Genomic DNA, 19,786 nt, shown 5'->3' with positions numbered 1-19,786 from the left:
AGGTAAGATGCTGGGCAGCGGTTCCAACAAAAAACGTCCACTAGTGTCACCCACTTTAAATTGTCACATTGCCCCTTAAACACAGATGAGGAGGCAGAGTCCTAGACAAGTGGCCAAGACAAACTGTTTCCTCTCCTGTACCAACACCCATCAACTGAATTCCAATTGAATGGGGGTTCTGGAAGCTCTGGCTAGAGGCAGTGGGGGCCATGGCTGTTAGGCTGAACTACAGTGTGCCTCTTCCCATGTAAGCTGTTCAAACCAACTCATAGCTAGCTGTTCCCTCGGGAAAGCCCGGGTCTGGGTGCCTCCTTAGGGCCACCCGTTTGTGGATGACTAAACATCCTAACACCATTTCCTGTATTGGGCATTTTCACCCTACAAGATGAGAACGTACAAGTTTTAATAAGAGGTTGTACGCATATGGATGTTCCTAAACCTACCCATACAGAACTCTCCAGAGGTTCTTCTGTCCCACCAAACACACCAATCACGATATCCTGGACATGAAACAAGAAAAATCTCAAAACATGTTGGTGTTTCTTAAGTAGCTGGTCTGGCACAACCAACATTTGGTAACTCCCATGCCAGAACGGAAGGCTACCTTCTACATGTAGAGAAGGTTCCAGTACCTTTCCACCAGCTAATCTTTACCAGAATCCAAGAATGCAGATTTCCCAGGCTTAGAAATGGTTGGAATCTCTATCTGCATCCCTTGCATGGCTTGGAAAACAATACTGCAATTGTTTAGGGCACCCCTTTCCCTTCGCTGTACTGTAACCAGGTTCCTAAGAGGAGCTTGGCCGTATTTATTCCTGTCCTCTGGCACTGAACAGGCTTTCGATTCATGATGACCTGGGATTATCCAAAGGTACGATTACTGCCTCTGTGTAATACCCAGTACAATGGAGAGTAGCCCTGAATATTGCATTCTTCTATCTGGCAGCTGCCCGAGGAAGACGCTGACCTGGAGCACTTTCCAAAACCTGGGGCAGATCACAACTCCAGGGGACTGAACGGCCAGAAATCTCGTGTGCACTCCAAAAGGCCCAAGCTGGCTCTGGATTTGACGAGCCGCTGTAGCTGATGCTATTTAACAGCAGACCTTTCCTGGGGAGTGCGCTCAACAGAGAGCATCCTAACCCTCCTGGATGAAGCCACTTAAATCCTGTTTGTCCAGTTCATGGCCTCAACGCATGCCACCAGTGGCTGTGCTCACAGCACAGAAGCCCAAGGATCTCTTCCTCTTGTGCAAATGAGCCTTGCACATAAGGCTGCCCTGACCCTGTTTCTGCTTCTAGTCACTGACTCCCTCATATCCGAATCCTGGCCAGGTTGGTCAAGAGTGGCTGTTAGGTCCCTTGTCTGGGCCATGCCGCCAGCAGAACCTCCTGACTCTGCAAGGACCTGGAATGAGCCATTACTATAGAAAGCACAATCTTTCCTTTTATGTACTTAACTCACAACATCTCTGCAGACTGACTTCTACTCCTACTGGACGTCAACTGCAGGACAAACAGGGGCCTGTCTCCTCAAGAATCCCCAAGGGGCTCTTGGGGATGAGTAGGGACTTAGAACCTTGGATTACACAGACCAAGCAGGGGTTAACAAAACAGTCATAAAATGAAACTGAAAATGGATGTAATTATTTAATGACACAGGAAAATAACAGGTTATGAAACAAGCCGGTTACAAGCAGGGAGTAGAGGATGACTTCACTTCTGATAGAAAATTTAAAAGTACATATACAAAACCTTTGATGCCTATGTATGAAAATACTGAGTTTTTACAGCAATCTTGCTCTGTGATTAAAGAGTCTTCCCCTTGTTTTTGTGTGTTTTTTGAGACATGATTATTTCTTAAAAAAAAAAAAAAAGTTACTGAATGTCTTAGGTGAAGCATTCTTAAATGCCACGAGTCTAACAATCAAGGCCTGAATCTGAGGACAGGTCCGGCCAGGGGACAACGGTCGAACCCAAACACAGAGGATCACTTTTTTTTTTTTTTAAAAACTACTGGGATGCTATTTGTATTAAGCTGTTTCCACCACATTTGATGTTCTCAGTGTACTTATACTTAACAGGAGACTATGAATATTAACTAGCACAACAGCAAAACAATGCCAACAACTCTCGTTTCAAATCGATCAAAATGTAATAACCATTTCATAGTTATAAAATGCACGGGAAATAAAACAAGATATATTAAATACTCTGGAAGTCAAGAGTTCCTACAACAAAAACCCCATGTGATGAAACCCCCATCTTTGCTGCTCTTTTTGACTGCTGTTCATTTCCAATCTTCATCATAAACCTATTTTCATTTCACAGATCTGGAAAGGGCAATTTTTCCTCAAAAAATGTTGTGCCTCCCTGAATACTCTGCAGAGATAGAAGGGTTCAACAAAATCCAAACCACTTGGAACAAAGTTGAATAAGCGGTATCATCATTATGTGCCTCTTGCAAAAAGATATTTGCTTAGTTATTAAAGGGAGAATAAAAGATTATTACACATATATTGGTATAAATGAGGCTCAAAAATCTCAGGTTCCCACTGTTTCCAACGAATGTTAGGACTGCGAAGGGTGCTTTATTCAAATAACAATGACAAATAACCTACCCTGTGGGCTCTTAAAAAAAAATTAGGAAAGGTCCACTGCTTTAAAATCTGGAATATACAAAAACCCAATGCCACCTTTAATGTAACATGCTTCCTAGCCACAGTAGCATTTTCAGGGGAGGTTAAGAACTACGGTTAAGGTCCAAGAAACAACCAAAACAACAAAAAAAACCCCAAAAACAAAAAAACTGAGATAATTTTCTGCATCACTACCCCCAGTGTACCAGGTCACTGCCTTCTAAGGTGGGCTGAACTGGGTAATGGACATTAAGGAGGGCACGTGATGTAATGAGCACTGGGTATATAGAAGACTGATGAATCACCTAACTCCACCTCTGAAACCAGTAATATATTTTGTTAATTACTTGATTTTAAATAAAAAAATAAAAAATACCCTGCCCCCCAAAACAATGACAAATTCAGAGGCAAAAGATCTAAAATACTCTGTTGCCCAACAAAATCCAAAAGATCCCTTGTTTTGCTCTTGAACAACCTAGAAAAATTGAACTCTGTTTTACATCCCCAAATAAGAGCGGTATCTCCTGGAAGATAGTATCAGTGCCTGGAGCTTGAATCCGTCAACTCATACTCCTGTTCCATCAGTCCCAATCCTGAAGCTACAATTCCTTTGTTAGAGAAAGGGGAAAAAAATCCATTTCAGGACAAAGCTATTCGAGACAAAAGGAAGGTGTGTCTTCAGTGGGAGAACTGCCGGCTGTCGGAGGACTTCTTGCTAATGTGTTTGAAGATTTTGGACTTCTCGACTTTTTTGGCTTTCTGGTAGCCGAAGCCACCACCGCCTCCTCTCTTTTTAAGCTTGCCGTCATTGCTATTCACATCTAAAGGTGGAGGTTAAGGAAATTAAGCAACACCAAGACAATGAGCTCTCATCTAATACTCACACAGAGAACAAGCCAGCACGACCCCCACCGCTCTACTCCCACAACCCCTCCCCACACTAGGAAAACGGGACCATAAGCCCACGTGACCCATTTCCAGGAGGTCTGGAGTAGTCGAAGGATCACGGACTAAAGTGCGCAGGTGTGACTTTGAAACCCAATGTAACAGCTGTATTGTTTTCCCTGCACAATGAAACTGAAGACAATGATTTATAAGTTTGAGAGGCACATCAGCAAGTCTAGAGAAACACAATAAAAACCACCCTCACTGTCAAATGACTTTCACCTCTGTTCGGAGTGGATTCAGGAATGCTTAGCCACCTGAAGGAGTTGCTGCTCTTCCTCACGATTCAGCAAGTATGCACCACAGCAGACACTTACTCACTACCTACAATGAGGACGGGGACCCCTGTCTCGTCCCCTCGGGAGTCGGCGCCACAGCGCTAACTCACAGGCCTCACTTTTGCTGTTTGCTGCCTCGCTGGGAAACACAAAGATCAAGTACAGATGATCAACTGCAACAGAAGCAACTGCAGGCGTTCCCTGGGCTTTTACCCTGGGTAGCACTTACGTGTTGCTGTCTTTTGCTAGTCTTGCAACTTTCTTGCACGAAATCCTTCCACGGCTCTGAGGTGATAAACATTCGGAAGCCCCATCTTCTCCGTTCAGCCCCAGGGCGTGCTGCTCTCCATGACCTCGTAAGGGGAAGCCTCACAGCGGCCGAGCCCTGCCACTGTTCCTCTCTGGCTTCTCTCCGGAATGCACAACTCTCTCGCTCTCACAGTCTGCCTGACAAGTTCCTAAAGGCCTAAAGCCCAGGTTGTCCTATGTCTGTAATCCCTACCGCGACAGCTAACCCCTGCCCACTGTGTGCTAGCGCTGACAAGCAGACAGTGACCAGAATGAACTCCTGGGGCTCCAGACAGCCGAAGAACACCCCAAACCAAGTGCTAAGCCCAAGTCGACCTTCTGTCAACCTTCTGTCCCTCAGTTCCCAGATGAATTCCTGCCAACAAAGAAAAGGATACTCAGATCAACAAAAGGAGGCACCTTGAAACCAAACGAAAGAGCAACCTGAGGCAAATTTAAGTTGTTAACATTGAAGATCTGTTTCAGAGAGTGGGAATCATATGCTCGAATGTAGGACTTATACGCTTCCTGGGCTGACTTATGAAGGAAGTAGTTCTTTTCAATCAATTTTTCAAGCTGAAACGAAAAGAGACATTGGTTTCAATAAAATACAAAAGCAGATTTCGTATATATTAGAACAAAAAAACATTTGTTCCAATACACTTATTACAAGTTTTATAATATTTGCAAAATTAGGGTACAGTAAGAATAATGTCATACCTTATAAGGTATGAACTGGAACAAGGTAGGGAACACAGAAACATGGTAAGCAGCATAGCAAGGACCCTAAAAGATCACAGTCCAAACCTGGTTCATGAAAGGGGAGAGTCAGAGGACAATGATTACCAACTGAGACTCCCTCTTCCTCACAAATGTTTAAAAAAAAAACTCCAAAAAACAAAAACCATGCAAATAAAAATACCAAACGTACCTGAGACTGAATGTCAGAAATTTTGGACCAGGAAAACTGAAATTCACTTAATGGAACCTAGAAAACAAAAGCACAAAGATTAGTAAACCAAGATGGATCAATATTCAGACTTGTAGATGATCTGGCAGTGACAAGTGTTCTGTCTCATGAAGAACCAGAAGGACAGCCAGGCCTGAGGGACTCCCTCAGGACAGAGAGCCACTCCTCTGGTCTCCCGCAGCCAGTGGAAAAGTCTTATCTAACCTCTGCTATCTTCACATACATTGTGCTAAGGAACCTTCCTGAAAGGAAAGCCGAGAGACTAGACAGGAACAGTAAGTCAATGAAGTCCTTTTCTCCACGGATGCAGCATGAGACAGCCTGATGCTTCCAGTCAGGACCACTGGTCCCTCCCTCCATGTCAGGAGAGCTGTCCTACTGCCACCCTGCCCTGTGACTAGGGTCTGTGATACCAGAACTCATGATGACCACATACCCCCTATGGGAAGGATCTCTCACCAGTCATCACTTATTAGGTAACTGCAAAAATGCCAGATCTCGGAGAAGTGCTGGAAAAACAGCTGTCCGAGTCCCACCCTCAGAGCCTGAAGTCTTGCAGAGAAGATAGGTTGGGGGTAAGGGTACAGCTGGATGAACACTTGTGCTGTGGGAACGCCAACAACAGGAGATCAGTGATGGCGACACACAGCACACCACAGCTCACTGAAACCAGGAGCATTCAGATCCAGAAATGGGCACCAAGCAAAGGCACCAAGGCCATTTCTGGGAACTGCACATACTTTCAGGGTGGAGGAAAATCCACCTGGTAAGACTGGGCCAAAGGAGGCCAAAGGGGAAGCAAATGTCAAGAGAAGTCCTGACAGGTGCACACAAGATCGAGCAACAAAGAGGTCAGTTAGGAGTCTAATGAAATCAGGTGTGCTGGATGGAGTTGAGGCCAGAGCCAGATGAGGGTGGGCTAGGGATCAGGCTAAAGGGGCAGTAAACAGAGGAAAGAAAAGCCACTTTCCAAAACAGCAGAAGGAAGAAAGACAATCAGCAGCAACCATGGCAGAGGGAGAAGGAGAATGGATTTAGGGTCGAAGTTGTTTTTTAGTAGGAGACTTGAGATGTAATAGGAGAGACTGGAGGTAAAAGAGGGTCAAGGAGTACGGACAGGAGGAAGGAGAAGAGGCAGGAGTGAATGGAGTCCTCATGAAAACAAGGCTGCAGCAGCAGGGCAGGTGGAGACAACCTGGTGTGAGGGAGCTCAGAAGGGGTGGAAGCGGTTTCAAACAGGGCTAGGGAAAGGGACATCACCTGGGGACACCAAGATGCACTGCTGAGCAAGAGGGGCCAAGGGCTGTTCCTGTTTCAGGCCAGATGCTCATCTAATCTCCCCGGCCCAATCTAACTGTTCTAACTGTTCCCAGTGCACTGCAACAACTCCCGACGCCTCAGACCCATCCAGAAATGGTGCGAAAGGCCAGTGGTACAGACACAATTTCTACCAACGGGAATCTGCCCCCAGCTTACAATTTTCCAAACTAAGACCTTTACCTTGGATTGCTTCAAGTAACGAAGGAAACCCAATTCTTCAGGGCGTAAAATGAGCAAGGCATGCCCTCTCCCGTTTAGGCCTCTGGCTGTTCTTCCCACACGATGAATATATTCCTTTGTTGGAGAAAGAAAACCTGAATTAATACACCAACTTCCACGGGTACCTGCCTTTCCAGAACCTGCATGGTAACGGACAGAGCATGTCAGCACATCTGGACGAGATGGCGCTCTTCCCCTAGGGCCACGCCACACACATGCTGGCCATGTTCCCTACTTTTGTATGGACCATGACCAAAGAGGTAACGGCATGATCGAGGCCTGATACCCACTGGACAAAATATTCACATTAATGACTACTAAGTGTGCTTTGTCTTCAAATTACTTTTTGAATATGTCTTTGTGCTAGCTAACAATTTATATTGTATACTTCTGTAGACAATATTTAATAAAACTTCTACTACATATGCTGCAGAATCTTACCTATTTTACGGAAGTGTATTTTATTTTCTTCTAACATCTACCACTCTTCACAGACCATTCTAAGCACGACATTCCTAACTTCAGCCGCACTGAGGCTTCTCAAATCTTGGCACACCCCCTTTGGGTCTTGCTACTATAGCCCTAGCTACCAGAGAAATATTGCAGTCAGCGTCCAGTACGACAGGACACGGATAAATATGGATCAACCTCTGAATATGAAATACGGCGTGTCTCAAGGAAACCAGAAAAGTTCATTCCTTAGCACAGAGCCCTTGGGGAGAAATCCCAAGGATGCCAGTTACCTTGGGGTCATCTGGAGGGTCATACTGAACAATCCAGTCAACTTCAGGAATATCCAGCCCTCTTGCTGCCACGTCAGTACATAACAATATCCCTGAATCTGCGTTGCAAAACTGGAAGAATGTGGTTGTACGCTTATTTTGCTTCTGCCTTCCCTAGAATCAAATCAAAGCATCCATTAGAGCTGGCAACTTGAGGTCATTTCTGGGAGGACTGGATGTACAACCCCCTAGCTGTGGAGTTGTTAACCTGCTTCATTTCCATTTCACTCTCTGGCCTGGATCTCATTTCCCTAGGTGAATGGCATCTCTTATCCCTTTGTGGTCTGCACCCTTCCACACCCAGCAAAACTCCCTCCACATAGGATCATTCTATGTTTAGAGAGAGTGATACCGAAAACCCCACAGTCCATATACTTGATAAGTGTTAACTGTTTTTTAATGAACTCATGATGATCACTTACATGAATGGCCAAGACAGGCAAATCGATGTAGTTCAGCAACTCATAGTGGTATTTCACGGACTTACAGGATGAAAAGAAGACCATCAGTTTCTTCTTCCGGTTCTTCTTAAGGAATGTAAAGAGTAGGAGGAATCTCTTTTCCGAGGGACAAACAACATAGCCCTAGAGTCGTTCAAGTGAACAGATAAAAATAATCAGACACTTTCAGCTTCATGAACCAATATAATTTAATGGAGAGCTCAGATAAACAGTGCGTATACACCAACGTGCCTTACCTAGAGCAAAATTACTGAGTTCATTATAGTAAAGCATCTCTAAACCGAAGACTAATTGTAGCCCTTCTGACTCCTTTTACTGGGTACAATCACTAAATACTAAATACTTTTTGTATTTCTGAGGTTACAGACTTCTGGTTATCCACAGTTTGTGCAACCATAATAAAGTAACATCTCTACGTGTCGGAACCCTTAAAGCATAGCAATGCTTCATTTTTAAAAAGTCCCTAATAGCGAGATCTCAAATAACTACAGCCTAAATGCACTGTCTTAAACAAGGTAACAAAGTCTAGTAAATATATTTTTTTAAAATATACAACAAACACAATTTTTAAGTGAGATCATTATCTGAAATATTTTCTTCAGCAAAATACTCAAAAGTTCTGTTTTCAATCCACCTAGTTTGGATCTGTTACCTCATTTCCAATTTTTCACAGCAATGTCCTGAAGCCAGCCTCTGTATCCACTAATTCACCTTGCATCTTAGAGCAAAAGATCATTAAAAACCACTTTCACTTTTTATTGCATTTACGCTTGGTAGTGATTAGTGTCTCCTATGCGGCAAGCAGTATTAAGAGACAGAATAAAGAGAGCTGATCAAATTATTCAGAATTCAAGATCTGTGATGCCAAGAGCCCATACCCAAATTCACTGTATTTGAATTAAAAGTTCACCAGTCCATCTGCTTTTGGGATGATCCTCCAAACAATTGCAAGGACACACTGAAGATGATCGGAAAATGTAAGATCTTGACAAAGAGTACCTGCTCAAGACCATCCACTGTTGCATTAGCTTTATCGTCATCAACGCCAACATACAATGGCTCCTTTTTCAAAGAAATCCTTGCCAAGTCCTCAACTTTTCGAGTTTGTGTGGCAGAAAAGAGCATGGTTTGCCTGCGTGCTGAAACAGATACAAATAAAAATAACCCCAGTATTTCAGGGACTCGTTAGCATTGCCTCACCGCTAGAAATGCTGAGTAGAACTAGCAAGAATGGGATGTGTGATATCACTACAGATATTAAGATGGGAATATCGCGAACAACTTTACGTCTATAAATTTGACAGGTAAAATGGACAATTTCCTTGAGAGATAAATGGCTAAAGCTCGCTTGAGATGAAAGAGAAATCCTGAATAGCTTTGTATCCATTACAGAAACTGTAGTTAAAATTGTCACATAAAGAGGGGCGCCTGGGTGGCTCAGTGGGTTAAAGCCTCTGCCTTCGGCTCAGGTCATGATCTCAGAGTCCTGGGATCGAGCCCCACATCAGACTCTCTGCTCCGCGGGGAGCCTGCTTCCTCCTCTCTCTCTGCCTGTCTCTCTGCCTCCTTGTGATTTCTGTCTGTCAAATAAATAATCTTAAAAAAAAAAAAAAATTAAAAAAAAAAAATTGTCACATAAAGAAAACTCCAGCCCCAAAGATTTCCACTGGTGAACTCTATCATATACTTTAGGAAAAAATATTAATAATTCTGCAGAGTCTCTCCAGGATTTGCCAAGTGTTTATTTCCCAACTCATTCTTTGAAGCCAGCCATTACCCTGATACCAAAACCGAACAATGATTCTTAAGCACAGATGCAAAATTTCTAAAAAATTTGAGCAAAGGTGAATGTAGCATATAAAAAGGATAATGCATCATGACCAAGTAGGGTTTACTTCAGGAATGCAGAGCTGTTTAATATTTGAAAATTAAGTGATAAAATTTACTGAGTTAACAAATTTAAAATTTAAAGAAACATTTAATGAAAAAAGCAAACATCTGATCATTTTAACAGGCATGATGAGAGCATGTGATAGAATTTAACATCTATTTCTGATTGTGATGTTACTGTTCCGTTTTATGCTGTTCCTGCAATTTTTTTTTTTTAAAGCTTTAAAAAAATATATTTTATTTATTTATTTATTTGACAGAGAGAGAGAGAGAGAGAGAGAGATCACAAGTAGGCAGAGAGGCAGGTAGAGAGAGAGGGAGAAGCAGGCTTCCCGCTGAGCAGAGAGCCTGATGTGGGGTTTAATCCCAGATCCCTGAGATGGTGACCTGAGCGGAAGGCAGAGGCTTAACCCACTGAGCCACCGAGGCACCCCTGTTCCTGCAATTTCATGTCTAATGGTTTGGATGCCATTTCTGTAATGAATAAATGTACAGACTCTACAGTATCTGCAACATGCCATTCTGGATTAATAAAAACCACCAGTATGTGCAGATAAACAAAACAAAAACAAAAACAAAAAGCATCTCAGCAAACCAGGAACAGAAGGGATCATTCTCATCCTGTCTCGTAAAGGGCAGCTACCAAAAAAAAAAAAAAAAAAACTATAGCTAATACCATACTTAATGGTCAAAGGTGGTTTTCTCCAATAATTGGGGTGATGGGTTTCACAGGTGTAAACATGTCAAAGCAAACTGTATATTTAAAATATGTACAGACTATATCAATTATACTTCAAAAAGCATGAGAAAATAAACCATATAATAAATGGAATCCTGGCCTTATTACAGACAAACAGTTCATAACATCGCAAGGACTGTGACCCAGGTATGCACAAGTCAAGTACAACATGGCAGGCAACACATTGACAGCTGCCTGGAGATGTCAGCAGTGGAGGGTGGTGGTGGTGAGAAAAAGTAAGATGGGGTGGTGAGGGCAGACGGGAGTGAGACAGATGTTAAAGTGGCAAAACCACTGCATTAAGTTACTGGTAAGTCTGACGCTTGCACTGCAAACTACCTGTAGGGCTGACTGCCACAACCGCTTGGCTTGGCGAGATTACAATTTGGGGGTGAATGGCTTTCCTAGAGGAACCGCCCGCATCTCTTCCAACAACTACCTGGCAAACCACAAACAGCTATTAAGCCTACTTACTTGGCAGAAGTTTAATAATTTGTTTTAATTCCTCTTCAAACCCAACATCCAAGATACGATCAGCCTCGTCAATAACCAGACACTGCAGATTTTTATACATAAATCCTGGGGTATTCTAGCAAGACAAAGACAAAGAAAAACATATTAGCTGTCAGGTTCAGGTTTCACCCGAGACAAGAAGACAGGCAGCCCCCTCCAGTGTTGCCCTACCTGCATGTGGTCTAGGAGGCGGCCTGGGGTGGCCACGATGATGTTGATCCCATTACCGAGTTTCTGTGCTTCAGCCGACCTGTTGCTGCCACCCATTATCAAGCCGTATGTGTGAACATGGTACGTCATTAGCTCCTTAAGAACACCGAAAGTCTGCATGGCCAGTTCCCTAGTAGGTGAGAGGATAAGAACTCCAGTTCCTAAAAGGCAAAAAATGATAGATGGTTAAAGTCTAGCTGTAGTTATTGACATGAGCCCGTAACAGCTATGATAACCTTCTAGGGAGATACCACCAAAAATCACTGGATCAGAGACTCACCATTCCTAGGCATGAACTTTAACTTGACAATGAGTTCGACTGCAGGGATGAGAAATGCCAGCGTTTTGCCACTGCCTGTTTTTGCAGCTGCTAGAAGATCCCTAAATATTAACAATGGAAAGGAAAAAGAGACATTCAGTCTACTTATTCAACAAGCATTTACTGAACACCTACTACGTACTATCACATTCCAGGCATCAAGGCTAGAATGTGAATAAGAAAAAGTCCCTAGCTTCTTTATCACTGAAATTGATCAGAGGTTACAGATCTAACCCAGAAATAAGAATTATGCTATAAAACAGAAATGAACACTTTTCTTCAAACATTAGTAAGTAACTTAAAGCCTTTAATGGAGCGTGGATGTATCAACCCAAAGCACAGTGCAAACATCAACAGAACATGGTGGCATCTTCTTTCTAAATGACTAGCACTAAAAAAGGTACTAATGGGGGGCACCTGGGTGGCTCAGTGGGTTAAAGCCTCTGCCTTCGGCTCAGGTCATGATCCCAGGGTCCTGGGATCGAGCCCTGCATGGGGCTCTCTGCTCAGCAGGGAGCCTGCTTCCTCCCTCTCTTTCTGCCTGCCTCTCTGCCTGCTTGTGATCTCCCTCTCTCTCTCTCTCTCTGTCAAATAAATAAATAAATAAAATATTTAAAAAAAAAAAAAAAGGTACTAATGGGGCATCTGGGTGGCTCAGTGGGTTAAACCTCTGCCTTCGGCTCAGGTCATGATCTCAGGGTCCTGAGATCGAGCCCCACATCAGGCTCTCTGCTCAGCAGGGAGCCCGCTTCCCCCTCTTTCTCTGCCTGCCTCTCTGCCTACTTGTGATCTCTCTCTCTATGTCAAATAAAGAAATAAAATCTTTAAAAAAAAAACTAAAAACAAAACAAAAAACCCCCAAAAAGCCCAAAAAAGGGTACTAATGCCCAAACACCAATGTTAATCATACCTGCCTTCCAGAAGTGGCCTGATACTTTTATGCTGAATTTCAGTCATGTTTGTAAAACCCATTTCTTTTATTGCCCTGAGAGTGTTCTCATTGACAAGATCAGTAAGAGAAGCAAATGAAGTATCCTCAAAAGCGCCTAAATAAAAGATAGTTTATCATTAACAAACTTATCTTTAATAGTTAATACTGCTATGGCTATATGAATTAGTTTTGCTGTTTGAAAACATCACTGGGTGGCAATGAAGCTGAATACAGCTTCTTCCAGTAAGAAAGACTAACCCCCACCATTCCCATATAATAACTAAGAAAAAGACACTGACTTTTCAGTTTCTCCACTGCTGACAGCTGTGTAACGTCTAGAACCTATCCTGTAACAAAAATAGTAATGGACGGAGAGGAGATGTAGTCAAGGGACTTGGGTGAGATGAATATGTCACGCACTGGGGTGGTGCCGAGAGAAATGAAAATGTTTAATAAAAAGTGAAAGCATCTAGTAGAGAGAAACTAAGTGCAAAATCAATGAAAAGAGCTGTTAATCTCACGCCAAAAAGACAAGCGAGAAGATCAGATATAGCCACACCCCATTAGACTGGACCCACACGTCAAGTGTGTAATGGTTCTTCAGCCGGGGAAGACACCAAAATGCCCCGGGGAGCCTCCACCCCATACCTGCCCAGCTTATCAGCCAGCTATTGTCCACTTTGGTGCTACTGACATTTTGGGCTGGATAATCCTTCGTTGTCAGAGGCTGTCCCATGCATTATTGGATGTTCTGCAGCCTCCCTGACCTCCACCCACTAAATGACAGTACCAGCCCCCAGTTCTGAAAACCCAATGTGTTGGCAGTCAACCTTCATGGTTTGCCTGTGACTAAGGTTTATGCACAGGACTTTGGATGCTAAAATTGGTCAAGTTCTGAGTAAACCAGGATGATGTGATCACCCCTCCAAGGAAGGAGAACTGCCCTGGTTGAGAACCACTGCCATAACCTTTACAATTTTGATTAAGCAACCCTGGGTTAGAGTTAAATTTAAATAAATTAAAAAAAATTTATTTAAAATTTAAAAAATAAATTTAAGTAAAAATTTAAGTAAAATTTTTATTTTAATAAATAAAAAACCCACATCGAACAACTCAAGGAGCTCCTAGACATTTCTGGTTTGGGCAAGTTATTTTCGCCAAATTCTTGACCTTACGAGGAAACAGAGGCCAAAGGAAGTCACCCTGGCCAAAGTCCCTCAATAATGTGAATTTCATCCTTCCTTACTACTAACTGGGTCAGTATTAAACTTCTGGGCCAATGATTTTCCTACTACAAAATGGAATGAACTTTAGAAAACAACAAACCAAAGGAAGAGAGGACCCCAAAAGCTGTTTGTGTGCTAACCAAAATATTTAGTGTCAGAAATGCAGAGAAAAAATAAAACAGAGAAATGACAAGAACTAAGGCATACAATGTAGATAAAGCAGCAGTAACTAGATATAAAAATATTTCTTGTCAATACTTTTTCTAGGTAAATTAAAAGTTACAACTGAAACTTCAAATCCCATAATCCAGAAGGCATGCCACGTATAAGGTCTCTCTGGAAATCTTTCTAAAGTTACCTGTCAGTCCTAGGGGTAGGCTGGGCACTTCACTGTCCTCTTCCTGATCATCTGGCTTCTCCACACTGTTTTCTGTCCCTTCAGGAGCTTGGGCCCCTTCTTCAGAGTCCCCTTTGTCTTCAGTTTTCACTTTTTTGGTATCTTTGGTTTTAAGGGAAAACACCACCCCCCATTTTTTGGTTAAAATAAAATACCAAATACAATCACAAAACAAAAAGATGTGTAATGCAAAGAGGCATGTTTTCAAAAGCTTAACACACTTCCAGTTTTAATATGCTAAGAATGTCTTTTTCATGACTAAAGATTTAATTATATGTAAAAACCCAGGGGGACATGCAGATTTGCCAACAAAACTTTATTTTTTAGGCCTATTCTAGCAGCCTGAGTGACCTATATATATATATATATTTTTAAGATTTTATTTATTTGAGACACAGTGGGAGAGGGAACACAAGCAGGGGGAGCGGGAGAGGGAGAAGCAGGCTTCCTGCTAAGCAGGGAGCCCGATGCAGGGCTCGATCCCAGGACTATAGGATCATGACCTAAGCCGAGGGCAGACGGTAAAGACTGAGCCACCCGGGTGCCCCGAATGACCAAGACATATTTGAAAAGTTGAACAATGTAAGTATACTGATCACATCAAGTTCTGTGTATTCCACCGAGGAAAAAAAATGACTGTGATTAATAGTTTTTCGAACTCTTAAAAAGCACTAATTTGTCCGACTGTGCCATTAAACATAAATCTTCCATAAAAAATCTAGCTTCAGTTCAAAGATGAGCAGAAACCCTGAAGGCTCTTCATGTTACTAAAGAGACCTCAGTACAAGTACAACAATTCCCTTAGTCAGGCGTCGGAAACTGGTAGCTCCTGGAAACCAAGTGGTGAGGGGAAGCAGGGGGAAGGCCTCCTGGCATTTCACTTCTACATATAGCTTTCCTAACAGGGCCCTACACTATCCTTCCAGCCTTACCTCCCATCACACTCCTGAATGTTCCATTTGGGATCAAATGGGTTAGCTACCATGCTGGGCTTCTACAAATTCATGGTAGCTAATTATTTGAGTTAGAAGAGAACTGACCTGAACCAAAACTCAGGACTCTCTGTGGCCCAGGACTGGCCTCTGCCTTGTACCTAACTACCATCCTTCTGGGAAACGGTCAACCTATGGGCAGCAAAAGCTCCTTTCTAAATGAAACCCTCATTTCAGCTAAGTTAGATGAATAGGAGGTTCTAACCCAGGTGTTGAGAAACTTTTTCTATAAAGGCCCAGAGAGTGAACATTATAGGTTTTGCAGGCCTATAGGAATTGTCACAATAAAGACACAGGGATTGTCACAATAAAGACCAAGTAAACAAATGTGCACTGCAGTGTTCCAATAAAGCTTTATTTCCAAAAGTAGGTAGAGGGTTGAATAGTTTGCTGACACCTGTTACATTCTCCCTTGAAATCTCTGCTTGCTTACATCTCAAATAAATGCCTCTCTTTCACGTAAGCTTATACAAATCCAACCATCTTCCAAAAGCAAGTGGCCTCTCCCCCATCCTGGCCATTCTACTCATTGGAAATTAACATTCCATTTATATAGAAGTTACCTGCTATTTTTATACACTTTGCACATCCAAATTATTACTAAGTCTCCTTTAAAGAGGAGGAATTTACAGTAGGCAAAGAAAATTGGGACAAAAAAAGGAAAATAAAAAGAGTCATTAATGCAAAGTCCACTGAAATAAAGGCCTGAGAAGACAGGAATGTATTAGCCCAGATGTCTTTAGCGTAATGCCACAATTCTGTTTGAAAACAGGTAATAAACCTAAAATCCTATGCCATAATATGGTCTGTTTAAAAGCCTAGCCAAGGGGCGCCTGAGTGGCTCAGTGGGTTAAGCCGCTGCCTTCGGCTCGGGTCATGATCTCAGGGTCCTGGGATTGAGTTCCACATCGGGCTCTCTGCTCAGCAGGGAGCCTGCTTCCCTCTCCCTTTCTCTCTGCCTACTTGTGATCTCTGTCAAATAAATAAACAAAACCTTAAAAAAAAAAAAAGCCTAGCCATCTATCAAAAAGAGCAAATTTCTAGAATTCAAAGGAGGCTTTCATTGAAGCTCAAGGTTTTCTTCAGTCGTTAGTGAGTGTAAAAGCATAAGAGACATTTCTCAGTATCTTAATACAAATAAAAATGTCACACCCCCAGTCCGCACTCTGCTTCTTTTTGCTACTAGGTTATTTTCTGGTATGCTAGTGAGTATAGTGACTCTTGCATGTTGTGTGAATACAATATTAGAAGGAAGGTGAAACTGTGAAAATTGTTTGAATGTCTGAAGTTCAAAGAAACTGAAGTACTTACCAGGCCCAGCATCATTCACCATTTTTCTCTTTTTCTTTTTCTTCTTTTTTGGCTCTGAACTGGGAGGCTGTGTTGCTGCTTCTCCATTGATTTTTATGGTAGATTTCTTTCTTTTTTTTTTAACTTGTACAGTTTCCACTGTTTCTTTAGTTCTCTCTCCATTCTGGGCTTCTGAGGAGCCCACATTCACAGACTGTTTCAGGGATTTTTTAACCTTCCCACCTCCCACTGGTTCTTCAGACATATCTCCATTTTGCGTTTCTGATAAGCTCACATCCGAGGCTCCTGTTTAAAAACAGAACACAAATTGTGAACAAAGAAGGGGTCTGCTTAAAAACTTTGGAATCCCAGGTAAGAAACCTCATGGTATCCATGACTGAAATGATTTAGCTTTTAATACCCTTTCATGTACATTATTAAAACCACTTAAATTTATGGCATTCTACTACAGGACAAGTAAGTTTCCTTTAATGAAAAATGCTGCAAAAGGGAAAGCTATATTGATTTCTTAACTTCAAAAAGCCACATCTCTGTCCATATGGAGTTAAGAATCTGGGACAGCAAAACTTCAGTGAAGTTAAACATTTAAACAGATGGGGCCAGACACCGGTAGGTACAAATAAACATTTTTGTATCAAGTATTTGATAAATATATGGCTAGGTGACATATTAGAAAAGACTGTCATCTATTCACACAACTACTGCTTTCCCTGTAACTTCAAAACTTTCAGTCTAACTTTCCTAAGCAGCAGTGAAAATTGAAAATTCACTTACTGGGTCCCAATATTGATCATATATATACAAACGCCTAAGGATGTCTTTAAAAGTTTCCCTGCTTACATATAATAAAAAGTAACAACACTTTAAGAACTTAATTTTTTTAAAATTTTAAGTGTCACTTTAAGTACCAAGATGTAGTTAGTAGTGCCATATAATTCATAAGAACTGAAAATACAAGGGAAGTTCAAAACCATTTCTAAAACTCACAAACCTGTCCTCTTCTTCAGGATTCCTCCCAAGCAACTGATCTCTGCTGGAATCCAACTAGGGTAAAGAATTATGACTCCAACATTGCCCTCGGGAACTGATACCTTATATATGACCCCCAAAAGGATAAGGTAACTTCAAGATCTCTGGCTCATTGTTAGGAACTTAGGACTGCAAACGAGGTGGGTAAGAAAGGTAACGGACATTCAGGTAAGAGCCTTTTCAGCTAAGTCTTTATTAAGGATGCAAATACCTGGAAGCGCTCGAGGAATTCATAACCTAAAGTGAGGAGCAATGGGAAGATAGGGAGGGCACGCGCTGACACGTGCAGAAGGCACTTCTAGAGCTGAAAAGAGAATATTGTTCAGGAATCGAGAGAGCAGACTTGAATAGGGGAAGGCGATGGTGAAACGAACTCGTTTGAAGCAATGCTGGCATTAGAAAGATGTGAAAAGGCGGCGCGTGGAGATGACCGGTTCCACGTGTCTGACTGGAAATGGACCGGCGGGTTTGGGTGGGGGATGAGGTGGGACCTGAAAGTGGGCGGGACACAGAATAAGGGAAACACAGAAAAGCCGGCTTGGCTGGAAGCCCGGTGGGAGGCCTGGAGAGAAAACTCAGGCGGCCTGCTCTTGCTGTGACCCTGTACGGAGACACTGAGGCTCGGAAAACATCAGGAGCGGACCGGGGGCACGCGGAGAGCGGCACCCGAGCAGGACCGACTGGAAACCGCGACAGGCTGCCTTTCACTGTCAACACACACACGTGCCGCGGGGGAAGCGGCCGCGCCACCTCAGGGATGCTGTGACTCCCGAGCAGAGCAGCGCCGCGACCCAGGGGCGGGCTCCCGCAGCTCCCGAGGCCCCCAGTCCCCAAGCTCCGCGCATCTCACCCTGAAGCTTTAAGTTTCGCTGGCGCAATTTGAGGTTCCGTTTCTCGATCTTCTTGCGCAGGAGTTTCATGGGTAGATGGGACATGTCGGTAAAGCGCCTCCACTGCGGCGCCACAACTCGGCTACCGGGTTGACGTTACTTCCTCCCGGTCGCACGTGCGTACCCCGGCCGACCGGAAATACGTCACGGGATCCCTGGAGGACCGCAGCCTGATAAAAAAATGAGTCCGGGGAGGAAATGCTTCCGGCGACCGGACTCTGCGCAGCGCCCTCTAGAGGAGTGGAAGTCCGACCCAGGTTCACATTGTGTCCGCCGGTGGCGTGTGTTAGGGGCCGTTGAGGGTCCTGAGAATGCGAGCTTCCGCAGAGGAGGCTGAAGAAACAACAACGAGCGGAGGGTTTAGGGAGCCTCCAGTTTCATGTGCTTGTCCTCTTTGTATCCTGGACTTTTCGGGATATTGAATAAAACCTAAATTTAATCTTTACCTTGTGGAAGAAGATTCCGAAGTTAAGCAGTGCCAAGAGAGGGTTGGGAGGATATTGAGAAGGGGGGTCTCTTCACGGCTCCTGTTTCAGTTCTTGGAACACCATGAGTTCTTGACTTCGGTCAGTTGCAGCTGGTTGGTTGGGACCGCCTGGAACACATTCTTCTACTTAGGACTGAAATAGAGCTAATGTAACCTCTGCAAGCTAGATTGACAATGGCATAATAAATAGTCATTTTAACTTTGCGAGGGTAATGGTCATTCTTTTGAAACAAGTTATGTAACCTTGTGGCTTTTGCCTTATAAACCTGCTCTCCCTCCTTTCAGTTCAGAGTCTTGACACTTTTAACAGAGTGAATATCGAGGTCTAGCAAACAAATCAGTATCATTAGATCAGATCCCAGAAAGCATCCAGGAGAGTGGGGAGGTGGAAATTCATCATGTATGTGCCTCTGAAATTCCTTGTCCCTCACTGCTAGAGCCTATCTTAGTATCTGTTCAGTGTATGTTTAACTATTTGAAATTTCTGGCTTGGGGTCCCCATCCCAAGTGTCTCTTTTTGCAGAATGTATTCATTATCAGTTATTCACTGATTCAGCAATTTTTTAAAGCATATTTATGCTAGGAGTATGTGATAGGTGTGTGCTCCGTCCTGGGACTAGAATGGTGGGTAAGATGCACACAGTTCACTTTCATGAAACTAACAGAGTTGACATATGGAGAGGATAGAAAATTAAACAAGGTAAACTACACAGTGACCAGGGAAGCATATGACAGCTCAGCACCCTCATGTGGGAATGGGGATCCAGATGGAGTCTTTCATTCCATACCTCTGTGCATATGCACTGTGCTAGTAGCAAACAGAGGAGAGAATGAAGATGATGTCTTTATTTAAATATTTAAATTTCATAGGGATCATGGCTCACCCATGCAGTTCTTCCAATTTTGTTTTGTCACCTGTGTGCACTCTTGGCCCCCTGAACTCAGGACTGG

General features: G+C 43.1%; 1 protein-coding gene across 1 annotated transcript; it reads right to left on the bottom strand.

The window, feature by feature from the left end:
- Window positions 1–1,624: 1,624 nt before the first annotated feature.
- On the bottom strand, window positions 1,625–18,476 carry DDX18 (DEAD-box helicase 18). The gene is made up of 14 exons (XM_047722560.1): window positions 18,309–18,476; window positions 16,430–16,714; window positions 14,088–14,228; window positions 12,483–12,618; window positions 11,534–11,634; window positions 11,215–11,414; window positions 11,005–11,119; window positions 8,901–9,040; window positions 7,863–8,024; window positions 7,402–7,554; window positions 6,620–6,733; window positions 5,081–5,137; window positions 4,548–4,725; window positions 1,625–3,459 (listed from the first exon to the last, which is right to left on the bottom strand). Exons 1-14 carry the CDS (start codon window positions 18,391–18,393, stop codon window positions 3,317–3,319), a joined length of 2,010 nt encoding a protein of 669 aa, XP_047578516.1. The 5' UTR covers window positions 18,394–18,476; the 3' UTR covers window positions 1,625–3,316.
- Window positions 18,477–19,786: the final 1,310 nt, after the last annotated feature.

The sequence above is a fragment of the Lutra lutra genome, chromosome 3 (assembly GCF_902655055.1).
Source record: "Lutra lutra chromosome 3, mLutLut1.2, whole genome shotgun sequence".
Taxonomy (NCBI): domain Eukaryota; kingdom Metazoa; phylum Chordata; class Mammalia; order Carnivora; family Mustelidae; genus Lutra; species Lutra lutra.
This window is presented reverse-complemented; position numbering and strand designations above follow the sequence as displayed.